The sequence below is a fragment of the Remersonia thermophila genome, chromosome 1, assembly GCF_042764415.1.
Source record: "Remersonia thermophila strain ATCC 22073 chromosome 1, whole genome shotgun sequence".
Taxonomy (NCBI): domain Eukaryota; kingdom Fungi; phylum Ascomycota; class Sordariomycetes; order Sordariales; family Chaetomiaceae; genus Remersonia; species Remersonia thermophila.
Window position 1 is genome coordinate 4191255 of NC_092217.1, and position 20557 is coordinate 4211811.

At 61.8% G+C, this 20557-nt stretch overlaps 6 protein-coding genes across 6 annotated transcripts; 4 read left to right on the top strand and 2 right to left on the bottom strand.

Moving 5' to 3' along the window:
• Nucleotides 1–152: 152 nt before the first annotated feature.
• On the bottom strand, nucleotides 153–2274 carry VTJ83DRAFT_1168 (uncharacterized protein; the record flags this gene model as incomplete). The annotated part of the gene is made up of 2 exons (XM_071007297.1): nucleotides 153–1442; nucleotides 1510–2274. The coding sequence occupies 2 exons, from the start codon at nucleotides 2272–2274 to the stop codon at nucleotides 153–155; spliced, it is 2055 nt and encodes a 684-aa protein (XP_070870521.1).
• Nucleotides 2275–2941: 667 nt separating this feature from the next.
• Nucleotides 2942–5896, top strand: VTJ83DRAFT_1169 (uncharacterized protein; the record flags this gene model as incomplete). Its single annotated transcript, XM_071007298.1, has 3 exons — nucleotides 2942–4091; nucleotides 4164–4255; nucleotides 4325–5896. The coding sequence occupies 3 exons, from the start codon at nucleotides 2942–2944 to the stop codon at nucleotides 5894–5896; spliced, it is 2814 nt and encodes a 937-aa protein (XP_070870522.1).
• A 767-nt stretch (nucleotides 5897–6663) lies between these two features.
• VTJ83DRAFT_1170 (uncharacterized protein) lies at nucleotides 6664–8056 on the top strand (the record flags this gene model as incomplete). Its single annotated transcript, XM_071007300.1, has 3 exons — nucleotides 6664–6768; nucleotides 6830–6859; nucleotides 6956–8056. The coding sequence occupies 3 exons, from the start codon at nucleotides 6664–6666 to the stop codon at nucleotides 8054–8056; spliced, it is 1236 nt and encodes a 411-aa protein (XP_070870523.1).
• A 426-nt stretch (nucleotides 8057–8482) lies between these two features.
• VTJ83DRAFT_1171 (uncharacterized protein) lies at nucleotides 8483–9413 on the bottom strand (the record flags this gene model as incomplete). Its single annotated transcript, XM_071007301.1, has 5 exons — nucleotides 8483–8567; nucleotides 8672–8831; nucleotides 8943–9080; nucleotides 9161–9272; nucleotides 9399–9413. The coding sequence occupies 5 exons, from the start codon at nucleotides 9411–9413 to the stop codon at nucleotides 8483–8485; spliced, it is 510 nt and encodes a 169-aa protein (XP_070870524.1).
• A 1236-nt stretch (nucleotides 9414–10649) lies between these two features.
• VTJ83DRAFT_1172 (uncharacterized protein) lies at nucleotides 10650–11935 on the top strand (the record flags this gene model as incomplete). The annotated part of the gene is made up of 2 exons (XM_071007302.1): nucleotides 10650–11334; nucleotides 11409–11935. The coding sequence occupies 2 exons, from the start codon at nucleotides 10650–10652 to the stop codon at nucleotides 11933–11935; spliced, it is 1212 nt and encodes a 403-aa protein (XP_070870525.1).
• Nucleotides 11936–17019: 5084 nt separating this feature from the next.
• VTJ83DRAFT_1173 (uncharacterized protein) lies at nucleotides 17020–18903 on the top strand (the record flags this gene model as incomplete). Its single annotated transcript, XM_071007303.1, has 3 exons — nucleotides 17020–17054; nucleotides 17357–17564; nucleotides 17632–18903. 3 exons carry the CDS (start codon nucleotides 17020–17022, stop codon nucleotides 18901–18903), a joined length of 1515 nt encoding a protein of 504 aa, XP_070870526.1.
• Between the last annotated feature and the right edge of the window lie 1654 nt (nucleotides 18904–20557).

Here is a 20557-nt window from a genome sequence, read left to right on the forward strand (position 1 = left end):
GATGCATCGTAGTCGGGCTATTTGGTCTCTGGACGGCCTGGTCCTTGGTGAAGGCGTCAAGGCGAGACTTGTTTGCTCTTCTCCTTTTTCCACCCAAGGCCCACGGGGGAACATTTTGCAGCCGTTGCAGCCAAGACACCGGCCAGAACCTCTCACCTCAGCTGCCCCAACGTTGACACCACATCCTGCAGCGCCTCCCTCGTCGCCGCGTCCGTCATAGCCCCCGACTTCCGTATCTGATTCGCGATCCCCAGCACGGCGGTCGTCGAATGCACGTACCGCTTGCGCATTCCGGGGTGCGCGCCGGCCAGCAGGGCCGTGACGAGCTGCAGGGCGGCCACCAAGCACTCCACCACGACCGACGGGCCGTGGTGCTGCGACAAGAGCACCTCGGACGGCACGTACAGCGCGGCCACGCGGGTGACGACATCCATCCACGCCTCGCGGGGGCCCGGCCGCTCCGCCTCGGCCAGGGGCAGCAGCACGCGCACGATCTCGACCCCGCGGGCGGCGTCGGCCTCGTCGATGGCCGAGCTGGAAGACGCCGCCGACGGCGTGCACCACGTCTCGAGCACGGCGATCAGATCCCCCGCCAGCGCCTCCCATCCGCCGTTGTCCAGGATCGCCGCGCGGCCCTTCTTCTCGGCCAGCAGCCCCTCGAACGCGACCAGCACCGCCCTCCGGAAGTCCAGGCCCCCTTTCCCGTGGCCGCCGCCCGTCAGGTCGCACCCGTCCCGATACACCTCGACAAACATGTCGGCCAGCCCCGCCGTCTCCTTCCGCAGCAGGTCGTTCTCGTCCTCCCTCACCCACAGCGCCAGCGCCCGCACGGCGGCCAGGACGAGCGGGTCCTGCGCGGCCGGCTCCGTCTTGGAGTCCCACGCGACGGTGTAGTGCGACCCGGTCGCGGTGTGCGCCGCGCCCTCGCGCGCGGACGGATGCAGGCCCATGGCGCCGGCGACGGAGGCGTCCCAGCGGTCGCGCAGGAACTCGGTGGTGAGGGAGAGGGTCTCGGCGATGTTGCGGCGGAGCTTGAGGAGGAGGTCCGGGGAGAGGATCCACGCGTTTTCGTCGTCGACGGCGTCCATGGACCGGAGGAGGTAGCCGACAAAGTGGGAGAGGATGTTGAACGCGCCGGCGAGGCGGCGGGCGGTGGGCGGGTAGTCGGGGGTGTTGAGCTGGGCGAGGAGGGAGGGGAGGGTGGCGCGGAGGTCGACGAGGATGAGGTTGATGAGGAGGTAGGAGAAGGGATTGGAGGAGGCGGAGGAGGGCGTATGTTGGTCTGAGAAGAGGAGGTTGGGGGCAAGGGTTGGGTAGGCCTCGAGGAGGGCGGCGGAGAGATTGGTGAAGGCGGCACGACCGTCGGCGGTGGGACGGCTGGCGACCAGGTTTCGTATGAACTTGGACAAGGCCGGGAGCCATGTTGGGTTGGGGGGCAGGATCTTGGACGGTGTCAGCATCGGTATGGCCCAGACCAGACCAAAACAAGAACCTGGGAAAGGGACCTACTTCTGGTTCTAGCCTCGGGATCAAGTCCGCCAGGAAGGCGAGCAGGGTGACGGCGTCGGTGCCGGTGAAGGAGGCGGCAAGGCTGGAGATGGTGGAGTCGACTTTGGACCTCAGACCGGCCCTGTCCATATCTGTAGCCGCGGCGCCGAGCCAGGCATGCAGCAGGGTATCGAGGGCCAGCCGTTGGGACGGGGCCATCTCGGTCAGGGGCGACAGATCCTGAACGTCCACAAAGACGCGGGCGCCCTCCGGCAGGCTCACCAGGCTGAGCAGCGTCTCGAGGATCAGGCGGGCGGTGTCCTGAGAGCTGTGCAGCAGACAGGCGACGAGCTGGGGGATCCTGTCGAGCAGTTTCGGGGCCCGCCTCGCCGTGGCAGGCAACAGGGCAGCAAAGGTATGGAGCACCGAGACGGCGAGGTCCAGCATGTCAGAATTCGGTTTCAACGGAGCATCGTGGGCATCTGGAGGCTGCCGGGCCTGGGATTGGACCTGACGAGCCCCCGTACGTAGCAGGCGCTCGAGGAATTTGGGCGAGATCGAGTCCCAGAGGGCCGTAACGGCGCCCTCATCAGCGCGCAGGTCGGGGGAGTTGTCGAGGACCGACTTGAGCAGAGCCAGGCCGACGAAGCGAGATGTGTCGTCCTTGGAGCGGAGCAAAACGCGGACCTTTTGGACCGCAGCCTCCGACGAGCTGTCTTTCTGCTCATGGCCGTTGCCATGGCTGTTGGGGTCCGGGACGTTTTCTGGAGGGGCGTTCTCGCTCATGTTGACTTGGTCCCGCGTTTGCTTGTTCTCCTTTCTTGTCCTACCACCTGGGCGAGGGCAGCAGATAGCAGATACGCCTGGCTATGGGTGTATTCGCTCTGCAAGCTCGTGCATCCGTGAAATGGCGCGCTTCAGAGAGCGCCTCAGACCGTCCGGGCTCTCTTCAATCGCGGTCCTTCTCTCTGATCCATCCGGTCTTGAGGTTACAGTGCCCGAAGTTGGAGATGCAGCTTCTGGAAACCTTCGGCCCTGGGCGAAGCCCCACAATTTCGTCATGGCGCAGGGATCCCACGGTGCCACAGTGTCAAGAGTCACCACGCCAGTTCTATGCGCACGGTCCCCATACCTCCAATGGACGGGAGCTTCTCCCCAGCCCCGGCCTGGCGATAAGATACGGTAACGTCACAGCTCGTACCGGGCGGCTGTGCTACATGGGCCGTTCAGTTCCTACATCCGCCGCCAGCCGTGCCAGCTACCTTAACAGCTGAAGCAGTGCCCCCCAACAAGCAAGCCACCGGAAGTACACGGCGCATCAGCGACAGGACGGCCGTACAGCAGGTATTTCCAGAGTTACTATCTCAGCTGCCGTCTGAAACGGCTGCGGAGACTCGCCTGCCACTTCTCCCAACCGCACAAGAATGGCCGATTTGCACTCGATGCGCCCATCATGCCCCCCCTCCGCGCAATGAACAGCGGGGCGTCATCGTCATCCTCGAGCGCTTCCGCTCCCAGCCGCGGCGCCGGCGCCAGCAGCGGCCACCCCTACGCCGCTGACCATGACGACACCGACGAGCTAGACCTCCTCGGCGACGATGACGACCTGCGCCGCCCGTCCATCCTCGCCGGCGACCCCCTCCAGTCCGACCTCTCCTCCCCTCTCACCTTCAAGCGCAAGCAGAAACAGTCCGGCCTCCTCTCCGGACCGGCCCGCTTCTTCCACGCCCTAACCGGCCACTCGTCCCACGCCTCTCCGCTCCCGCGACCCAGCCATGACCTCCCCGCCGGCGCATCCGCGTCCGCCTCGGCGGCGACGGCGCCCGAAGCCAGCGCGCACGCCTTCCACGACCCGTCCGCGCCCAAGGACTTCTCCACCTCGGCCCACGACTGGTACGCCGAAGGCCCCGGCCGCCGCGTCGGCTACGAGGACCTGACCGCCATCGACTGGATCTTTGAGTACACCAAGGAGCGGCAGCGGCAACGAGCCCTGCGGGCGCGCAGCAGCACGCTGTACCCGGGCCTGCCGTTCTTGGGCGCCGCCCAGAGGCTGCTGGACGCGAGCCAGGTCTGGATCGTGCTCCTGCTGTCCGGGTTGGCGGTGGGCGTGCTGGCGGCGGCCATCGACGTCGCGACCGACTGGCTGGGAGACGTCAAGCATGGGTTCTGCAGCTCGGCGGACGGGGGCAGGTTTTACCTGGGCAAGACGGCCTGCTGTCTGGGGTATGACGCGGGGAGCCAGTGCCGGGGATGGACGAGGTGGGGGGACGTGTTTGGCGCGCAGGGAGGGGCGGCCAGGTGGGTCGTGGAAGGGTTGGTCTACTTGGTGCTGGCCGAGGTGTTTGCCTTGTCGGCCGCCGTGCTGGTCAAGGAGTACGGCATCTATGCCATGCACAGCGGCATTCCCGAGATCAAGACGGTGTTGGGAGGCTACGTCATCCAGAGGTTTCTGGGCCTGTGGACCTTGGTGACCAAATCGCTGGGCCTGGTGCTCGCCGTCGCCTCGGGGCTGTGGTTGGGAAAGGAGGGCCCGCTGGTCCATGTGGCCTGCTGTTGCGCCAACCTCTTTACCAAGCTATTCCCGAGCATCAACAACAATGAAGGTATCTTCTTCACCTCGGGATGGAAACTGCTTCTCTCTGCCGCGCGATGCTAACCCCTCCCCCCCGCTGCAGCCCGCAAGCGAGAGGTGTTGTCCGCAGCGGCAGCCTCGGGCATCTCGGTCGCCTTCGGCTCGCCCATTGGTGGCGTCTTGTTTTCCCTGGAGGTGCGTGCGCCGGCGACCAGCTCTTTCTCCCCGATCGGCCACCAACATCTGACGTTTCAAACTCCTTAGCAACTCTCGTACTACTTCCCCGACAAGACGATGTGGCAGAGCTTCGTATGCGCCATGACGGCCGCGGTCGTGCTGCAAGCCCTTGACCCGTTCCGTTCGGGGAAGCTGGTCTTGTACCAGGTCACATACACGTCCAGCTGGCACGGCTTTGAGATCGTGCCGTTCGTGCTGCTGGGGATCCTCGGCGGCATCTACGGCGGCCTGTTCATCAAGGCCAACATGAAGGTCGCCCGGTGGCGACGCTCCACCCCGTGGCTGCCGGGCCCCGTCACCCAGGTCGCCCTCGTGGCCGGCCTCACGGCTCTCATCAACTACCCCAACCCCTACATGCGCTCGCAAAACTCGGACCTCGTGTCGAGCCTCTTCACCGAATGCTCACAGATGCGCGACGACCCATTCGGGCTCTGCGGCCGGAGCGCCACCTCGGCCGGCAACATCTTGCTGCTCCTCCTCGCGGCCCTCCTGAGCTGCTCCCTCGCGGCCATCACCTTCGGCCTCCAAATCCCCGCGGGCATCATCCTCCCCTCCATGGCCATCGGCGCGCTGACGGGCCGCGCGGTCGGCATCGTCGTCGAGGTCTGGCAGCGCAGCTACCCGGGCTTCCTCGCCTTTGCCCGGTGCGAGCCCGACGTGCCGTGCGTCACGCCGGGCACCTACGCGCTCATCGGCGCCGCCGCCGCGCTGGCGGGCGTCACGCGCATGACCGTCTCCATCGTGGTCATCATGTTCGAGCTCACCGGCGCCCTCGCCTACGTCCTGCCCATCATGGTGGCCGTCATGATCTCCAAGTGGGTCGGCGACGCCTTCTCGCGCCGGGGCATCTACGAATCGTGGATCCACCTGAACGAGTACCCCTTCCTCGACAACTCGGACGACACCGCCGCCGCCGCCGCCGGGGGCGAGCCCATCCCCGACGTCCCCGCCGCGCACGTCATGACCCGCGTCGAGGACCTCGTCGTGCTGACGGCGACGGGGCACACCATGGCCTCGCTGGCCAAGGTGCTCGCCGATCACCCGTACCGCGGCTTCCCCGTCGTCTCGGACCCGCGGGATGCGGTGCTGCTCGGCTACATCTCGCGCGCCGAGCTGGCGTACACGCTGCGCGCCGCGGCGCAGCCGCCGCGGTCGCTGCCGCCCGAGACGGAGGCCTTCTTTGCGCACCAGCCGCTGGCGGACCCGCGGACCACGCTCGACCTCAGGCCGTGGATGGACCAGACGCCGCTGACGCTGTCGAGCCGGTGCCGGCTGCACCTGGCGGTCAGCTACTTTCAGAAGCTGGGGCTGCGGTACGTCTTGTTTGTGGATCGGGGGGTGCTGCAGGGGCTGTTGACGAGGAAGGACGTGTGGTACGTGCTGAACGGGGCGGAGGAGACGAGGAGGACAAGCGGCATGGCCGGGGGAGGCGGTGCAGCAGGGCTGGGGGTGGGGGCGGCGGGCGTCGTTGGAACGGGCGTGCTGGGAGCCGGCATGGTGAACGACGATGGCGATGAGGAGGGCGAGAGGGCCGGCTTGCTGGGAGACGGGGAATCGGCGTTGGTGAGCCCGGGGGCGGACGGGGGCAGCTTTTTGTAAAGGTGTATCAATCGCCGCGGTTCCCTTGGCATGGCGCTGGCGGCAGCGCAGGAGTCAAAGCGTAAGCACTTTTTTCCAGGGTTTTGGTGTGAATGGACGCCGTAGTCTCCCCGGGCCATTCTTCTTGTCGATGCATGTGTCGGTCGGGACGGGCAGACTGAGAGGTCTGTAATTACATTACGTTCCATACCTCGGGTACCTTACGTTATTACATAACATTCCCTTTTTCGGCTTCCCCCCGAGACCATCACTGCAACGACAAGAACAGGCCCCCCAAGAAGCGGGATGACCTGCAGCCATGGCGAACTCTCCAATCTTCTCATCCCAGAGTCATGGCTGTGTGAACTGTCTGGTGAAGGGGTTTGTTTTAAAGGAGCACCCAGAGGTTACAGGGCCGAGATGTCCGATACCCAGGGGGCTGGCTGTGTATTACTATGCCCTGTCGGGTACAGCGATGAATGGCCGCAGATACAGCGTTGACGTTGGTTAGGGGGGGCGGTGACCTTGTCAACCCCCCGAAGTTGGCCTATGTCAGCACCCAACTCGGGTAACTAACTATTGTACCGTCCTGACCTCATCACGACGAAACCTCACCTCATCTCACCGACTTGGGGTCCTACGCTTTCTACGAGCGACTTTTATTGTTTTTTTTTTTTTTCACCCTTTGGCCCTCTCAAAACAAGAACCCGTCATAAACGCAATGATTTCCTACAGATCGTGATCACCCAGGGCGTTTCTCTGTGAAACCGTTTTGATTCTCCAGCAAAATGTCGCAATACGCTGAGAAGTTCAGCAACAAGGTCAAGGAGGGCTCCGGCAAGGTCAAGGACAAATGGCAGGAAAAGAAGGAGGGCGGGATACGAGGCAACGTTGTACGTGCTCTTCATCCTCATCATGTCCAAAAGGAACACGGCAGCATGCTGACGGCATCAGAAATCCCTGGTCGGTCGCGGCGAAGACAATGTAGGACTTGGCTCAACACCTGCTCAGCTTTGTTCACGGCGTTCCATGCCTACCTTAGATGCCTTGCTGACCGTCATCCTTCCACCATCTACCTAGACACGCCGAGACCACCGTGCAACCCCGCTGGGGGCGCTGCGTGATCCCGCCAGCTTCGGTCCTCCTCCCAAGAGGAATCCCAACGCCGTCATCGCCGCCCCTGCCCGGGAGCCAAAGGAAACCGCCTCATCCCCAGCAGCTATCAAAGCCCTCCCTGCACCAAGCTCAGCCGCAGAGGAAGAAGCAGACTCCCAAGAGGCCAACCCCACCCCCAAGCGTTTCGTCGTCGACACCACGGGCCTCTCCACCGCCCACCTCCCTCCTCCCCCGGTCAGGCGAGACGGCTCCGACGGTCGCGCCCCTGCCCCTCCGCCTCCCGCCCGGGCCGCCACCACCTCGGTCAGATCCCCAGCACCGCCGCCGCGACCCGCGCTGCCGGCACGGACACCGACCGCCCCGCCGTCTCTTCCGCCGCGGCTGCCGCCACGGTCCTCCCCGGCGCCACCGGCATCGTCGTCCGCAGCAGCATCGGCATCGGCATCGGCATCGGCATCGGCAGCGCCATCCCCTCCCCTCCCGGCCCTCCCGACAAGCACCGTCACCTCCGCGCCTCCGCCTCCGCGCCCACGCCCACGCCCCCATCCAGGACCCGAAGAGGGCCACCTCCTCAACCCATCAGCCGTCGCGCGGCTCGGCGCGGCGGGCGTGTCGGTGCCGGGCCTCGGGATCGGCGGGGCCGCGCCCGCCTCCGCGCCGGCAGCGAAGCCGTCGCCGCCTCCGCCGCCGACGTCCAGGGCTCGGCCGTTTCCCCACGCCAGCACCGCTCCGGGGGCAGGCCAGGGTCCGTCGGCGCAGGCGCAGGCGCAGGCGCAGGAGCAGCTGAGCGAGCTGCAATCCCGCTTCGCGCGGGCGCAGCTGGGAGCGGAGGCTCGCGGATCTTTGGCCTCGGCGGCGTCGGCGGCAACAGCGGCGGCAACAGCAGCGGCAACAGCAACCGCTGCCGTGGCGGGTAAGAAGAAGCCGCCTCCGCCTCCGCCGCCGCCGAAGAAGAAGAACCTGGGCCAGCTGGTCCAGAAGCCCGGGGAGGGGACCAAGGAGGGAGAGGAGGAGGATGCCGATGGCCCCCCGCCGATCCCGCTGGCCACGAAGCCGCGGTTTTGACGAGCATGTGACGACAGAGATCTAGAGGAGCGGATGCGGAATTCGTTCAAGCCGCGGGCATTGCATTGACCGGCGGACATAGAATCTATGTACACATGGAAACATGCCATGGAGATAGGCTAGTGGGCGCTTGGCGTGTGTGTGTGTGTGTGTGTGTGTGTGTGTGTGTCGTCCTTTGGGTATGGGATATACGGCAGCAACACACTGGGAGAGAACTGTAACCTCAATCGCCTGGATAGGGAGACATGGATCATCATCATCAACATCATCGTCACATGGAAGACACAGTTTGTGCTTGCTGGAAAGATCCTTTCCGCGGGCGCAGCAAAAAAAAAAAAAAAAAATAAGACGTCCCACGCCAGACAGATTCTTTGCGATTTTTCTGGTATAAACGAAAGAAACAAAAGCAGCCCCCGAGGTGCTCATTTACACCTTCATCTCCGTGAGACCGTGCTTCCACACAGTGACGTAGGGGGTGACGCCGTCCTCACGGTAGTTCAGGAGAACAACCCTGCACGGTGACGGTCAGCGTCTGATGCTTTGGATGGGTTCGCAGGTTGGACCGAGAGAGAGAGAGACAAAGACTTGTAGGGGAGACGAGGAGGAAGCACTCACATGCCGTCGGGGTTCATGGACTCGCCCGTGTAGAACTCGTAGTCCTTGAAGTTGGCAATGATCTTCTTGGCAAAGCCGCTGGCCTTGGCCTCGAAATCCTTGATCTCCTCCTCGGACTTGCCCTGCTCCTGGAGCTTGGCCTTGATCGACTTCATGTAGCCTATCCAAGAAACCGATTAGCCTTGTGCTTTGCCGTTGAGGCCCCGGCTCCCTCCGGGCAAGATGAGCGGAGCGGACAGGCCCAGGGCGCGCTAGGGGGTGCCGGATGTACCCTTGAGGTAGGTCAGGTAGGCCTTCTTGTCGAAGCTGGTGCTCTGAAGGCGGAACGAGTGGACAATGTTGTTGACCTTGACGGCCTGGTCCTCAACGCCCTCCTCCGCCTCCTCGGCCGAGGCGTTGGCGCCAATGTCTGCGAGTTTACACCACCAGCGTCAGCGGCCCGTTTCCCTTCCCTCTGCGAGCCAAGCGGGGGCGCGGATTGTTACGCACCAACCTCGACGGCGCCCACGACGATCATGGCGCAGTCGGCCTCATAGGCGACGCCGTCGACCTCCTTGAGGTCGTACGAGTCCGAGATGATCTCGTCGTTGGTGATGATGTCCTAACGCGGTGGGCCCGAGAAGGGGGCAAGGTGTTAGCCACAGGACCCCTCTTTCCAACCAACTGGTTTTGCTTCTCTCGTGATGCCGCATCTCGGCGTGTTTTTAGCCGTTGGAGTGCGTCTCACCTTGTAGATAATCATCTTGGCTGTCGGGCGGTGCTATCGCGCAAAGATACCTGAAGGGAGAGAGGCGGGACAAGGCAGTCGCAAAGAAAGGGCGAGTGGAAGGGCTGGGGTTGGGAGCCGAAAAAAAATACTTCGGAAGGCCGAGCGGGGGCGGCAGCAAAGTCTCAGGGAGCGGGGAGGAGGGGCAGCTGCAGAGGTCACGGTGGGGCAGCGGTTGGCAGGTCCCCCTCAGGGTTGTGGGTAGGGTGCCAGAATCACTTCACTGGACCAGTCAGCCAGGTAACTAGCCATGGTACGTAGTAAGTGTACATACCTAACTAGGTGGCGGTGGGGATGTCCAGTCCCATCGGGCTCGTTGACCCTAACCCTCCTTCCAGCCCATCCCTCCCTCCCCGTCTTCCAGTCGGTGGCCACCGTCACGTGGAGCCGTCTGCTGTCTGCAGGTTGGTTGGTCTGGCAGGGCAACCACCGAGCGCTGCAGCGTCACTGCGCAGGGACTCCCAAGCCCCAGGTCCGCCGGTGCCAAGCCAGCCAGCGGACAGCGTCGATCATGGTCAACGATGTGCACTGTCAATGGAACCACGACAGGAGGCCCGAGGAACCCGATCCACTGGAAACGAGCAATGTTGACTTGCGCAGTCTGCTATACGCATACACTACTATGAATCATCCGGGTGCACCGGCCCTGGTCGTTCGTCAGCTCTCCCAAATGGCTCGATGGGTGGGCAGATGCTGGGCCGGGAACAGGGTCCATGTCAGCGCCTCCAGCCTTTGGGACGTCCCCAGCGACTTAAGAAAATTATTTGCCATTCAGGGACGGGTTCGGAGACAACGGGAATGCCGGCGTCCCCACACCCGGCCAGGGGGTCCGACCTTCTTTCCCACTCGCCGTCCCGAGCTGGGCCAAACTAGATTTCTACACCGTACTTCAACAACCACGCCACTCCTTTCGTTGACCAGCACGCCGGTCACTGTTCCGTTTTTCCTTCCCCCCCCCCCCCCCCCCTCTCCATCTCAACTTTTTTTCTGAATATCTTCTTGTCTCCGTTGCCGTTCGAGAGGTGACATGGTGACGCGTTTGAGTCGACGCCGCTCTTAATTCCACCACCACCACTACCAAACCCCCGAGCTGACCGTCCCTTCCGACGCCGACTGCGTGTCGTCACCCACTCCGTCGCGGTCCCTGCCCGCCACTGCGAAGCACACGCTCCTTTTGCTGCCCCCCCCCCCCTCTCCTCGCCTCTCGCAACCATGGCGGCCAACGCGACCGTCGTCTCGAATCTTCCGCCGCTACCGGCGGTCGATCTCAAGCCCATGCCCGACCTGCTGCCCTTCATCTCCGACTTTTGGCTGGGCCTCATCGCACCGCACATCGCCTACTGGCTCATGTCCATGTTCTTCCACCTGATCGACGTCTACGACCTGTTCCCGCAATACCGCCTGCACACCCCGGAGGAGATCACGCAGCGCAACCTGGCCTCGCGTTGGGAAGTGGCCCGCGATGTCATCTTTGAGCAAATCATTCAGATCGCCACCTCGGCCGTCCTCTCGCTGACTGAGGCCCGTCAGATGACGGGAATGGAGGACCACGACGTCGCCGTCTGGGCCACGCGCGTGCGTCTCGCTCAGCGCGCCCTGCCCGCTCTGCTGGGGACCTTCGGTCTCAACGCCGCTGCCATCTCCAAGAACATGGCCGCCTCCCACCCGCTGCTGGCCGGCGCTCTGGCCGGTGGCCATTACCCTTTCCTCACCACGACCCTCGACGGCGCCGCGGGATCCGTGCCCGTTCCCGCCTTCGCCCCCTGGGAGCTGCTCGTCGCAAAGGCCATCTACTGGGTCATCATCCCGGGCTTCCAGATATGGCTCGCCGTCTGCTTCCTCGACACCTGGCAGTACTTCTGGCACCGGGCTATGCACATGAACAAGTGGATGTACAGTACGTCGCCCCACCCCCGCCCCAGCTCCCGGCAGCCTAACCCGATACTAACCTTTTCTTTTTTACTTCTCCAGCCAACTGGCACGCCCGCCACCACCGCCTCTACGTCCCCTACGCCTACGGCGCCCTCTACAACCACCCCGTGGAGGGCTTCGTCCTCGACACCGCCGGCGCCGGCCTTGCTTACAAGGTGGCCCTGCTCTCCCCGCGCATGGGCCTCGTCTTCTGGACGTTCAGCATGTGCAAGACGGTCGACGACCACTGCGGCTACGCGCTCCCCTGGGACCCGCTGCAGCGGCTGACGAGCAACAACGCCGCCTACCACGACATCCACCACCAGAGCTGGGGCATCAAGACCAACTTTTCGCAGCCCTTCTTCACCATCTGGGACCGGCTCCTCGGCACCATGTACAAGGGCGATGTGAAGCTCAAGTATGCCCAGACTAGGGCCTCTGCGGCTGCCAAGGATGCGAGGAAGAAGGGCGAGGCCTCGCTGAAGCAGGCGGGGGCCTCGGTGGCTCAGTCGGCCGAGGAGAGCGAGGCGAAGGGTGAGGTGAGGCACCGGGGGGAGAAGACGAATCAGGTGATGGACAAGCTATGAACGGTGCTGCGCTCGCTGCTGAATCGTGAGACTCACAGCGACCAGCAGTAACTTTTTTTTCCTTCCCTGGCGGGCTTTTTTTTTTTTTTTTCGCTTGATTCACCTGGGAACACCAACCACCATCAACCCCCGGCCAAGTCGTTGGGCGCACAGTGTTTCTCTTTCCTTCTGTTCTCTTTGTTTTTTTTTTTTCGTACCCGTTCTTTTTCTGTTTCGTTGTTGTTGTTGTTGTTGTTGTTGTTGTTGTCGGTTCTGCCTGTTTTCCATTTCTCCTTGTCTTGGGAAGATTTGATAGGAGAGACTCTCTGTGCCTGTGCGTCCAAGTTTTGGATGGCAGATGCACCAGTCTCCCGAGACGCGGGTCTCGCAAGATGGCAGGAAAGCACGATTTCGACAGCAAGAGCAGGAACGAAGAAAGGAAGAGTGCATTATGACATTCCGGAGAAGGAGGAGGATTTTTTTTTCTGCTCTCGTCTGTTTTTCTTCTCTTTTTTCACCCTTTTAATCCAGCCCGCCTCTTTGTTTTGTGACCTTTGGTCCTTCAACCAAGCCCATTCGGTGGCTTTTTGGGAGGGTGGTCGGCTCCTGATGCTTGGGTATGCTTCCATGTTCACATTGGGGGTCGGCATGATGCGTTGTCTCTGGGTGTATAGTGTCGGCAGTCTGTGGGTTTCTCATGATGATGCGGATGAGGATCAAGATGGGATGAGGATGGCGGGCGGATCGCTTTGCGGCTCTGGGCAGGTTTGGCCTTCGTGTTGGTTATCAAGCAGCCGGTTGGCTGATGTCTGGCGGTCAAGGTTGGTTGCACGTTGCGGAGGGTCTGCTGGGGACGAGCTTCTATGGCGTACGACTTGTGCAGGCTATATTATGAGCTTAATGATAATGCGTCTTCCACGGAACACATCTCCATCTCTTTGCCTGTTCGACGTTAAGATCTCACGCAGCCTGGCAGGATGTCCTTGGAACGGCACATGGCCACGCGGAGCATGAGCCACCGTTTCTCTTGATGCCCTTGCACCCCGTCTATCGCGGCTCTCATGCTCCCGTCTATTTCCCTACCTCCCCCAGCGGACTTGAGGTCTCTACAGGTCAGCATGAGCCTCTAGGATTTCTTGTCGGCCAAATCCACCCCCTCCCGTCCTCACCAAGCACGGTATATTCTCTCTACCGCGCCATGGCACCTGCGCGTGGGCGCCTCCGTGCCGCGATGAAAGCGAATCAGCGGCACGTCGTTTGGATCTGCCGTTTGGCTCCACCCACCCCGTGAGGTCCTCCGGATCATGCCGTCGGCGCGTTTGATGGCGGGGCACGGCAGCGGAGGCGGGGTTGTTCCTCCCGTCTTTCACCCTTCCTTTCCTGGAGGGTCTATTCCCCTCCACGTTGGAGTGTTGCGTATAGTATGTCTGTTTTGCGCTACATGGTGTCGTCTGGAGGGAAGGGAGCAGTAGCCCTTCATCATCATCATCATCATCATCATTAGGGAGGGTCGCGGGCAAGTCAGGGGAGGGGGGTCGCTCATTTTGCCCTCCGTCCACGTACTGCGCACACAGAGTCCGCACGATTCATGTCTTTTTATTACCATCAAATTCTAGGGCCGTCGGAGGAAAAAAAAAAAAACAAACACATTCAGGCGTTCCATGAATGCCCACACTATCCTGGAACCTCGGGCATGTCCGTGTTTGCATGTTTGGGGGTTTGTGTTGTTTCGGATTCCGAGAAAGGGGCTCCGCGTTCTGGGTTGGGAACCCACACGGAGCTGTTGGGAAGAAAACAAAGCCTTGGAGCATTTGCTTCGCAATGCCAGATGAGCTGATCCTCCCGTTGCTTGTCCGCAGCGGCGTTGAAGTCCCGGATGGGTGTGCCGGGCTACGGAATCGACCTGCCGCAGCCTGGGGTCTGTCTCTGCTGACTCGCGAGCCGACACCGAGCTGCTGGGACTGGTCTCAGCCTCTCTGAGATGGAGATTGCAACGTTGACCCCAAAAAAAAAAGAATAAATAAATAAAGAGCAGATTGCGATGCGTTCACCCATAGACCAGGGCCGCGGGCCTCGGGGCGACAGCCAGAGACATTCTGTCTCAGATGGGGGGAGGGATGTTGGCTGCTGATCCCGGGCATTCACAAAGTTCCGGGAACAAGAAAAGCTCCCGCAGGAAGGGTTCGAGAAACGCCTACTGAGCACTACAGGTGAGGGCCGCAGGAGATGATGATCTGCCGCGGCCTCCAATCAGACGCATCGAGTCTCGGCCAGAAAAAACAGCACAATGGGCCCGAGGCTTGACGATCCCGAGAATCTGATCGTGCCTGCAAGCCCTCTGCGTCCCAGCTGACGGGGGCTGAAGGCGCACGCCGCCAGCTGCCTGCCATGGCGAGCGTACCGTAGTACGCCGTAGTATGTATAGTAACTACTAGCTAACTTCCCAGCTTTCAGCTTGCAGGCGGAACGGGGAGAAAAGGATGGCCCTACGAAGCCGGCTCGGGCCTAGCGTGGCCTGCTGGCCGCGTTGGGGACGACCACCGGCGGGTTCCTGGCCTGAGGCGCAGTTAGGCTTGCACAGGGCGGACCGGCGGAAGCGGTTGATTGGTGTTGGAGCCAGCCAGCAAACCAGCCAGCCAGCAAACCAGCCAGCCAGCCACTGTTCGGCTCTTTTCTCCCGGCTTTGGGACGGTGAATGAGCGTGCTTCGGCCTCACACGGGGCTGTTCGGTCGCCGGATTGAAGGAGGGAGAGGGGGTCGACCTGAAGCAGGGAGAGAGCTGGAGATCTGGATTTGGAAAACAAGGTGCTCTCAGCACCTGGACAGGGCGGGGCCAGCAGGGCGACCCTATGGTGGACGAAGCGAAGCAGCGTCTTTTTTGGACAAACTCAAATCCAATCTTTCTGGTGGTAACGTTAACTATACTGTAGGACGCAGTACGCAGTACATGGGCTTGATTGATTGGGATCTTGGAACAAGGCATATCGGCCACGCCTTGCTGCAGGGGGACCCGCCATTGGCCAATCAGCGCCGTCAGACCCGCTGATGCGAGCGGCCCGCAGAGTGGGGCCCGTCTCAGGAACCGGGAGTGGGTCTTTACCGCGAGCAACCAGCCAATTGCCGGGCGACGGCGGGGTTTGGCTCTCCAATGGCGTCTCTTTGTTCTCTTTTGTCCAATTCTCCAAATGCGAAGCATTCCATCAAATCGCCCGTTGGTTCTCCCCCGTTGGGAATCCCACCCTTATTTTGAAACAGCGCACCGTCGGCTGGCCGGATGGCATGCCACGTTGTGGTTGTGGGCATGACGAGATGACGAGCCCACCGACCTTTTTCAGCAACGCCATGGGCATCGGAACAGCAACGGCCCCGGCCTGTCAACACCAATGAGGCTGGCTAATATCGGCGAGATCGGGTGGGAACAAGCAAGGCAAAGGCTTGAGGCCGGCTGGATCTTGCTTTGACCCTGGCCAGCCACACCCCAAGGCGGGCCTGACCGACCGCGAGGATGACACGCAGTTTGCGCGGTGCGGCGCTACTGCGTATGTACTGTCGTTGCTTTTATTCCTTGGGACCTACCATACTCGTACATGCTGTTTACGTACGCACTAGTTACTCGCGATCCCCAGGCGTGTGTGTGTGTGTGCACGAGGCAGCAGCAGGCATTCGGCCTCACCGCATGCAATCTTTCCTTTTGGCAACCCCCCGTCGCGGCAGGGTGCGCCGTGCTGCGTACATACATGCGCAACGCCGTAAAGGAGCCGAACGATCCGGACAGCACAACGGCGGGTGTCGTGTTCCCTGGCTTCGTGGAGCGGTTTTTGCGCGGTGGCTGGAAGGGCGAGACGAGGTCCCCCCCTGTTGCGTGCTGCTGCGTAGGCTGCGGTCGAGCCGACACGGCCTGCGTCACGAACCGCCGACAGCTGCATATGCAGCAGCACGCACGCTGAGGATGCAACCCTCCGCCCTCCATGTTCCACCCACGCGGAGGTCGGATTCGCGGTCGCAGAGGGTTTGCGACGGGGGTGGGCTGCGCTGCTCGTGGCTGCCAGGGGACCGCCCTGGGACCTGCAGCAGGCCCCCCCGGTTCGCCCTCCCATCCGCCAGCCTCAGATCCTCCTGTCAGCCGCCCAGAATCTGTCATGATGGCCCCGGTTGGGGCAGCCTGGGACGAGGGTGCGGCCAGAGCGTCGCCCCCCGCCGTTCGAGAATCCTGGCTGCGACGGCTGCCTTGGCGGGTCTCAAGGGCTTTGCTTGGGGACGCCGTCGACGGGAGGGACCTGGATCAACCCGGATGAGCATTGCCGTTGTTGCGCCATATCTGAAGCGTCGCCCGCCTGCCGCCCGTCTGTCGACCGACCGACTCGCTGCTTCATACGCTATTCCCATACAGAGCTTACCTGCCTATCCTGCTGCGTCGCCGTTTGTCGTCATCCAAACTTGTCCACCTACGCCATCTTCGCCCTGGACGGCACCGGTGGAAGGGGGGGCATCCTACATACTGCGTACGCATACGCATACGACGCTCGCTCATCGCCTTTCTCGCCTCGGATCTGCTGTGCACGACCACACGTACCTACTACCCAGCAATACAGCACGGCCATCGTCTGAACTCTCGGCATCCCCAAGTGCCTGCGGCACGGTTGCGCTCGCGGCATTGCCAAGTCATTTGACCTCAACGTTCCTCGCGGTCGACCCCAAAGACGACCTGCTTCATTGGGCATTGGCGGGAGGACCCTCGAAACACGGACGGACCCTCGCTGGCAACACCTTGTCTCGGCCGCGTGCGTGGTTTAAGCGCCGTCCACTCAAGAGGAACCCGGCGAGCGAGCTCCGTAGGCGCATCCGTCACGGCGCTTCCGCCGGTCGCCTCGCATCCTCTCATTGGCCCAGGCGCCCAACCCTTCATTCACCAGAGGCAATCTTCCCGCGGTTGCTGCGATTTGTTACCCGCGCCGCCCGCGTCTAAGTGACCCGCCGCCTCCACCCCTTCTCAGCGCCTGCGAGCGCTGGTTATAAGACTCTGTCTCTTTCTCTCTCTCGCCTGCGCCATCTGCTTGCTTGGAGGTCCGCAACGGCGCCTTCAGGCTTGCTGCCATTCCAAGGGCATGGATCCCAACACGACGCTCTTTACTTTTATGCTGTGAGTGTCTCTCCGGACCGAGCCTACGACTTTCTTTTTTTTTTTTACGTGTGTTGTACACATCACTCTCTTTTTTTTTTTCTCTCTCTCGCTCTCGTTCTCGCCTTGCGGCTCAGTCTGGTCCTGCGCTCGCTTTTTTTTCTCGCTCTGCTCTCGCCTTTGCCGCTCGTTCCGTCTGTTTGTTTCTACGTATAACGCACTCTCTTTTCACCTGTATGTGCCTGTTGGAGTCCTGTGCACGCATGTCCTTGCTGCGCCTGTTTCATGTTCGCTGACGCCGGGCTTGCTGACGTACCTCGTAGACAAACACACCCGTCGGTCAAGACGGTCCACCTCATCGGGTCCTGGGATAATTTCACAAAGCCTTACACCATGGAACGGGATACTCGCCGGGACCGTGGCCAATGGCGCGGCTGCTACAACTTCCAGGACATCACCCACGAGGAGGATGGGAGCAACGCCTCAAAGCGCAGCGGCGGTCTTCGGATGGGTAACACGTACTACTATTACGTGAGTGTCTCGGACCCATTTCGACTTGCTGGCGATACCCTTGTCATGCTGACAAAGTTCCGACCAGTACGAAGTGGACGGGTCCTCCGAGACCTACGACCCTTCACAGCCTTGCACCACCGCCTGCCCTTATCTCCCTGGCCAGCCCGTCAACACCCTCTTCGTCCCCGTTGAGAAGTCCCTCCGGAAGCGAAGCGCCTCGTTGACATCGCTGCGGGAAGAGGACTTCAAGACCATGGATCCCTCGAGCAAGTTCGTCGCCCCCCGGCCCGCTCCCTCGCCGCCAGAGGTCGTCCGCCGCCTCGGCTCCGCACCCCACAGCCTGCAGCCGGCGGCGCCCAAGCGCTCCTCCCGGTCGCCATCCCCCAGCTCGCGCTGGCAGGGCTTCCTGCCGCGTCGCCTGTTCAGCCGCAAGTCGAGCTCCTCGCTGTCCGAGACGCACGCTTCCCAGCCGACGACGACGACGATGACGACAACGACAACGACAACGATGACGATGATGGCCGCTACCGCTATCACTACTACCGAGTCCACCCAACCCGAAACGGCTTGGAATCCGTCTTCGCAGGCCGAAGACGCTCGAAGCCTCCGCTCCGAGCACGTCGCAACCAGCACCGGCAGCCGCTCTCGCGACATCTCGCCCGAGTCGTTGCGTCGTTTCTTGATCGACGACACCCCGCTCGAGCACCATCATCCCCACCAGGACTCTCAGGAGGACGGCACCATGCGCCTTCCCATCATCCAGATCCCAGAAGACATCGCCGAGGAGAACGAAGACGACGACAACTTTGCCACCTCGGCCATCTCGGCCGATTCCGTCTTCTTCACCACGGGTCTGTCGCCGCCCCCCGCGCCCCACCACCCTCCTGCCTCGGCGGCCACGACGACAACGACATCGACGGTCCTGCCCGTGAGCCGTTTCTCGACCTGCCTGTCGCCGCCGGGCCGCGCGGCCCCGCGCGTCACCCGGCTGAACCTCGCGCCGGCGACGCTCGGCCGCGGGCTCAGCAGCGGCGCCCTCGCCTCCCCGTTCCCCGCCTTCCCGCGCTCCCCGGACTCGACGCACTCGACGCACTCGTCCCTGCCGGACTTTGATCTCTCGGACGACGAGGACGACGGCTCGTGCGAGGGGGAGGAAGAGGAGGACGACGAGCGGCACGCGGTCGAGGCCCCGCAGCCCTCCCCCTTCTTCCTCTCGCACAGCCACCTGGCCGTCGACAAGTCGCGGGATGGCCCGGCCGCCGCCGCGCTGACCAGCCCCATCGCCGAGGATGCCGGGCTGGGCGAGCTGGTGAACGAGCTGGGGTGGATGGCCGAGGTGATCCGCGGTGGGATGTGAGCCGCGAGCCGTGGCCCGGGCTTTCCCCTGCCTCATCGCTTGCCGGCTTGCTCGCTCGCCAGCTTCTTTTCATGTTTTCCTTTGTTTTTGTTTGCTCTCTTTGCCTTCGAGAGGCAAAATATAGACCATGCATACATGCTAGGGAGGGGGCAATCGTCTTGGATCTCCGCGGATCGGGATGCCGCACACATGGATTGGCCTTTTGATTTCTGAACGGCATGTGCGTACGTACATACGCACGTACATGCATACACACACATGCTTGGCGCTTGGATTGGGATAGATATTGTCGTGTTCTTTGGAGCCTGTTTCTCCGCGTGGCAACAGGGAAAAAAACGGGGTTCGAGGACAAGAGGCAGCTCGCCTTCGGGCGGGTTCTGCGCTTTTTCCCCAGGAATGAGGGGGTTTGGGATTATAATACCGCGGTATATGGATGATGGGAACGACATGTATATATGACACGGTGTGGTAGGGTATATTGGGGAATCGGATGGATGAGGCAGGATATAGGAATGAACGGAGGGCACAAAACCGTGCACAACAACAACGCACCATAATGCTCCGGAACTCTACATAGGTACACAGTGAATACCACGCTGCAAATATCATCCTCTTTCCTTGGGGCATTTTTTCGTCTTGATGTGGTGTGTCTAGTATGCATGTCAATCTTTGGCCGCGGAGGGCTGTCCGTCAAGAGCATCATCTCCTGCTGCAAAGCGTTACCGTGTCCGCTGCGTACTGCTGCTGTACCCCAGATAATAATACCCCCCAAGCAGTGGGGTGAACCCGCGGCTTTTGTCGTTTGCTCCCTCCAACTACGACGTCGTCGAACCAAGTTCGCTACAACCCACCGATCCACCGCCCTCATGCTCCTCTTGGGCCCCGAGAGGCCGTGGACGCAACCGATCATGTGCAGATGGACGTACCTACCGAGGTAACGTTCGGTAGGTAAGTAGGTAGGTACACAGTAAGTAGGTAGGTAGGTAAGTAGGTACCGAGTCGCCGGCCATCTGAGACAGTAGCGTGATTGACTCCCCTCCTCATCCCCGGACACTACGTAGCAGGTGGTATTAGTGGCTCCCTTCCCGCGCACAAGAATAACCCGAGCATAATGCGGGGTTCTATAGCCCCCCGGCAATTTCTTTTTTTTTTGCGTTCGACCATGAGAGATGCGACCGTTGGGACATTCTTCATAAGCAGCAAGACAACCGTTGAAATGTGACGAGAACGTGATGATGCCGTCATGCCCCCGCCCCCTCCCCCATCACGAAAGGGGACTAGGGGGTCGAGGGGATGAAACGGCGTGGGCGTTCTTCTCTGCTGCAGGCCAAGACGGGGCGTTTTTTTTTCCTCATCTCGTCATGCGTTTTTGCCCGGGGCAAGCTGTGAGTAGCCGTTCTCGGTTCTGTACTACTGAGTATACGGGTGGCATGGTCATCTCCGAGGCGCCTCGACCACCTCGTGTCGCCGGTGTGGCTTAGGAAAGGCCGAGGCTGCAACCCTCGGGATCCCGCCGCCTCTGTTACGGAGTACGCAGTAGTGGTTGAGCAACGAGGGCAGGGGAGAGATCGACACAATCTCTCTCTCTTTCTCTCTCTCTCTGTGCACCCAGAGGAAAAAAGGAAAAATCTATCCAGCTAATGGGATGTTGTAC